The sequence below is a fragment of the Mus caroli genome, chromosome 8, assembly GCF_900094665.2.
Source record: "Mus caroli chromosome 8, CAROLI_EIJ_v1.1, whole genome shotgun sequence".
Taxonomy (NCBI): Eukaryota; Metazoa; Chordata; class Mammalia; order Rodentia; family Muridae; genus Mus; species Mus caroli.
In genome coordinates this window covers 113,613,239-113,618,682 of record NC_034577.1, presented here as the reverse complement: position 1 = coordinate 113,618,682, position 5,444 = coordinate 113,613,239, and the positions used below count along the sequence as shown (strand labels likewise).

General features: G+C 53.7%; 1 protein-coding gene across 1 annotated transcript in view; it reads left to right on the top strand.

The window, feature by feature from the left end:
* The window catches only part of Snai3 (snail family transcriptional repressor 3), a 7,190-nt gene extending 2,514 nt beyond the window's left edge, over positions 1 to 4,676 (top strand). The window contains exons 2-3 of the mRNA XM_021170769.2: positions 1,727 to 2,332; positions 3,391 to 4,676. Of these exons, the coding sequence (XP_021026428.1) occupies positions 1,727 to 2,332; positions 3,391 to 3,572 (788 nt within the window). The 3' untranslated portion in view covers positions 3,573 to 4,676. The remainder of the gene's footprint in view (positions 1 to 1,726; positions 2,333 to 3,390) is intronic.
* Positions 4,677 to 5,444: the final 768 nt, after the last annotated feature.

The following is a 5,444-nucleotide window of genomic DNA, read 5'->3' as shown; positions in this document are numbered from 1 at the left end:
TTAAGAAAACTTGAGGGGCAGTGGTGGCACATGCCTTTAATCCCAGCACTCGGGAGGCAGAGGCAGGGAGAGTTCTGAGTTCGAGGCCAGCCTGGTCTACAGAGTGAGTTCCAGGACAGCCAGAGCTACACAGAGAAACCCTGTCTCAAAAAACCAAAACAAAAACAACAACAACAAAAGCTTAATATTATTTATTAATATTATTTGGGTGTAGAGACACATATCATGGAATGTGTGTGGACGTCAGAGATGACATGCACGTAGCTTTCCTCTTTCATCTTATGGGTTGGGGATATAAGACTCAGGTTGGCAGACTTGGCTGCAAGCAAGTCTACCTGCTCAGCCATCTTGCCAACCTGTGTATTGTCTTTGGAGAAAGAGAGATTCCTATAGCCCCTGTTTTTGAGGGGTAGGTGTCCCATGTATCCCAGGCTAACCTTGAACTCTTTGTAGCTGAGGATGACTTTCGGCTTCCGATCCTCCTGCCTCTGCCTTCCTAATTAGGATTACAGATGTGCACCGTCACACCCAGTTTGGAGAAGGAACCCGGGACATCTTGAGTCCTAGGCAAGCGCCCTACCAGCTGAGCTGTGCCTCCTACCCTTTTGTACCTATTTTTAAATTGTGCTGTTAGACTTTACATAGCGGAGATGTAAAACTCCCTTGTACCTAGGCTAATTTCTAATCAAACATTTCCTTTGGGAATGGTCCCTCCCATCCTGTGAACTGCCATGTCTACCCAAAGCCTTTGCATCAACTTAGAAAAAGCGGTAGAGATCTGTCTCAGCGCGTGTGGCAGAAGAGGCAGAGGGAGGACTGATTGGTGCTTCTGTCTTTGGGGAATCCAGAATTTGCCTCTTATTTGCAGCCTGGTCTCTCCTGTGTGTCGGGAGGGATACCAGCATTGTTTGATTAAACACACGAAATTCTGGCCACAAATACAGGAGCCACCACCAAAGGGCACACTAAGCCCCGACTGGAGCTGATGCTGCCTAGTTAAGCTGCGGCCATCGCCTGCCTGGCTGGGCCTGTTCATGCACGCATACAGGGTAGCAAGGGTGTGCTGTTGAGTGGCCAGGGATGTGGCCGCGCACAGCACATCATGACACACGCAAGGAGACGCCACAAGGGTGACCCTGCGGTGAGTGGAGGCTGACTGCTGTGGGGGTGGCTGGCTGGTTTTACCAGGTTCTTTTAGTTCTGAGAGCCTACATCTGTATAGGAGGACAGGAGCTCCTTAGACAAGCTGCCCAGACTTGAGCAAGGAGTCCCGTGAGGAGCTGATTCTTGGGGTCTCTTCCCTATGTAGCCCAGGCTGGCTCAGATTTGAAATTCTCCAGACTCAGTGTCCTGAATGCTGAGTGTCTAGCCGCATGCCTGGCTTTGCAGCTGTTTATGTTCCTGAGTACTCGAGGTTCCAGAAGATACTTCCCTCATTTTAAACAAGTCCAGTTCACCTTCTAGTATCTGGACATGTCTAGTTCAGGCATTCCTCAACCCTTACCTCCCCTTACCAACTCTCTGGACCAGAACGTATATGAAGGTGAGGACTCTGGCTGCTGTAGGAATGATGGGCTCATGGTAGGTATGCGTACCTCTGGCTTCCTGCTGGCTGCTGCAGACCTATCAGGTGGACCAGACTACAGTCAGATAAGTGAACAGAGGTTCGGAAGCTCAAGCCTTGGGACCTCATTTCTCCCATTGTCTCTCCCCTCTGCCCTTTTAGAAGCTAATGGCTCCTGCTCTGCCTGCAAGGAGCTGGCAGGATCCCGCCACCTGCCAGAGGAGGAGGCCCCTTGCAATCCCAGCGACCCCCTACAGCCTTGGGACAGTACCTCTGCCGTTGCCTGCATCTCCTTGCCTCTTCTGCCGAATCACAGGGAAACTCTGGGAGTCTCTGGCCCAGAACCTCAGGAAACCAGCTGGGTGGGCCCTCGGGCTGCCCAGGCCCCCAGTGTGACTCTCAAAGACAGTTTCACTCTGCCCCCGCTGTTGGTGCTGCCCACACGCTGGCCCCCAATCCTGGGCCCAGACGGAGCTCTAAATGAACATCTCAGGGCTGAGGGGACATCTCAAGTCCCAGGTAGCTTTGAGTGCATCCACTGCCACAGGCCGTATCCTACACTGGCTGGCCTGGCCAGGCACCAGCAGCTGCACTGTCACCTGCCGACGGGGCGCGCCTTCACCTGCAGGTTCTGTGGCAAGGAGTATGCCAGCCTGGGTGCCCTCAAGATGCATATACGTACCCACACGCTGCCCTGCATCTGTAAGGTGTGCGGCAAGGCCTTCTCCAGACCCTGGCTGCTCCAGGGTCACATCCGCACCCATACAGGTAGGAGGGGTGGGACTGCAGTCCCAGAGAAGGATCCAGGTTGGGGGAGGGGCTGATCTCCTGGTTGGCAGGGTCCTTGCCCCTCCTGCAGCCGCAGACACCACACTCCCCATGGATAAAGATCCGCACGGACATGTCCCCTCAAGGTCTCGAGGCCAGAAACCTCAACCCCAGGCATGGCCAAACCACATTCTCCTCAAAGGCTGTAGGGATGACAGTTCTTGCCTCTCTGGTCTCCTGACAGCCACCCTACTCATTGGCAAATGGCCATATCTGTGTATCTGTCTTTTTGCCTTCCTGAAGCCTTTTCCCCTGGGTATGTCTCTCTGCCCTAAGGGGAGGGAGACCCCTGTAGCTCACAGAGCTAGGATTTGCCCAGATGGCCTCATCTTAACTGTTATCTCTGTAAAGGCCTGATTTCTGAGTAGGGTTGGAGGGAGGAGCCAAGGAAACAGGTGTCTCTGAACGACAGGGCCAGGGACGTCTGTGAAGGTAAAGGAGTGTAGTCCCACAGGAAGGGCAGACTCTGGACTCGGAGACCTGTAACTAGTTAGGGTGCAAGTGCCTCTTGTAGGCTGCAGAACCAGACAGACACTTCTCAGTGGCCCTCTCTCCTTTCTCTTGGGAGGGTTATCCTGAAAGCCAAGGTCTTAGCAGAACAATTCTGTCCCCATCCTTGGTGGATGGTCCTGATTGCAGATAGTGCCTGTGTCTAGGAGTCTAGCTACTCCACCCAGCTCTGCCTTCACAGTGGCTCAATATTACACCTGCCAGTGGCCAGGAAGCTGCGGGGGCTCCCGCTGCTTCTCACGGTCAGAACTGAGCACTTGGGGATTGGCTGCCTTTGCCTCAGAAGATCCTCTGATGCTGTGACCCTGCTCTGAGTGACAGATGGACTGTCCAAAGGGCTCTGGCCTTGGGTGCTTGGGCTGTGGTGAACATCTGAAGGACAGGGGCAAGTTACTCATTAGTCAACAGTGACATTTCACCTTTGACCATCATCTGTGGGATTGTCCTGGCGGTGGCTGCTCGCCTGACCTCCCTTCTTCCTCCCACAGGTGAGAAGCCCTATACCTGTTCTCACTGCAGCAGGGCCTTCGCTGACCGCTCCAACCTGAGGGCTCACCTGCAGACTCACGTTGGTACCAAGAAGTACAGGTGCGCCGTGTGCCCCAAGGCCTTCTCCCGCATGTCTCTCTTGGCGCGGCATGAGGAAGCCGGCTGCTGTCCTGGCCCCTAGGTGGGCACAGCAGGGTGGAGGGGCCAAACCCGACAATCCTCTCAGTGGTTCTGTCATCCAGGAGAGGGCCCAGTTCACTGTTGCCTGTGTCCTGCCAGAACCAAGCCCAGTGGAGCCTTCGGGCATCTTCCCCTAAGGCCTGTGTTCCGAGGAGACTTATCATCAGGAGGCTCACCAAAATAAGAACCAACGGTTCCGTTTTTCAGTTTGGCCTGTCTGCTGGACCTGTTCCAAAAGGAGCGTCTATTTGGGAAATAGCTAACACTGGACAAAATCCACCATGACCCCTGGGTCCCCTTGTGTGCAGCTTGAAATGACCATTTTTACTTGAGAGCACAGTGTGTGCACAACCTTGGCAAGCATAGCTACCTCTTAGCACCAGGCTCAGTTACCTTCACCTCGGGGTCAGAGACACATATTCTCCTGCCCCTTATGTACACATACGTGTATATACACAAGCACACATACACCCTGGCCCCACCCCGTAAGATGAGGCAGGGCCAGGGAGGAGTGGGCTAAAGCCAGGCCTCACCTCATCTGTCCTCAGCACTGTTGTCCTGCTTGGGGCTGGCCTCAGTGGCTGGTTAACGTCTCAGGAGAGCAGCTATGTGTAATAAAGAGCCTCCACGCTCAGGTCTCCTGTCTTGAGCCTTGACGTCTCGAGTCTTTACCAATGCCTTAGATCTGTGAAGGAGGCAGAATTCTCCAGGGGCACCAGGATTTGGATAACTTGGACCCTTCTGAGCACAGAGCGGACAGGAGATGGAGGGCATCATGTCCGAGCATTTCAGAGGCCTGTGTGCAGGCGAGCTGCGGCCTTCGCTGGAAGAATCGAAACCTGGAAGAGAAGCTGCGTGAAGTGACCTGGAGGAATGATGTTGGGGGCACGCTAGCAGCAGGGTTAAGGACCCATGAAGGATACTCGGATGGGAGAACTGGTAGGGTGGCTAGCAGTTGGGTAGTGTCCCAAGCACAGGAGAGGGCAGAACTTGGATCTTCCAGTGGCTCTGACTGACTCATGTTGGATTTGGGCAGAAAAAGGAGACCCACAGAATCCGGCAGAGAGAATTCTTGACATATCTTTAGGTAACAGTCTCTCAGCCACTCCACTCCTGGCCCAGAACAAGGGAGGTGTGTCAGCCACCTTGGTCCAGGCCCAGTCATAAGGGTTCCCACCTTCTCCCAAGCTTCCAGGAGCCTGCTAAACCTTCATGTGGGAAATTGAGCGGCTAGGAAAGCCCATGGGGTCTTTAGCCTTCGGGTACCTTAGCCTCTGTTTTTGCGGCTGCTTCAGGCCAGGCTTGGTAGTAAGCATCTAGTTGTGCTTTGCTGGCCTTTGGAACCTCCCAGACAAAGCTTGACCTATTTGTTTGGAGACAGTCTCAGTCTATAGGCCACAGCTGGCCTTGAGCTCACTGCAGTCTTTCTGCCTCAGCCTCCTCAGCTGGGTTAGAAACTTGACCTTGAGTTTGGGCTTCGAGACCAGGAGTGACTGCAATCACATAAATGCTGTATCCCCACTCCTGTGAGGGAGAAGGCTGCAGACTGACAGCACCAGACCTATGCCCGCTGGTGGAGGGACACACTTTTGAGACATACAGACACACACATGTTCCCAGATCAAGATCCTCTCCCCCCTACATGGGAGGCAGGAAGTGGGTTTGAGGGCAACTTCTGAATGGAAATGCGCCCACCCATTGAAAGTTCTGGAAGCCAGAAGTCCCAGCCCAAAGTGGCCTCCAAGGCAGGAGGTGGATTTTGTCCTTGTTGTGTAGGAGGTCCCCTGTCTCTGCTGTCACACTACCCTATGCCTATGGACAGGACCTCATCTTTAGCAGATGCAAAGACCCACTTTCTTTTTTTTTTTTTTTT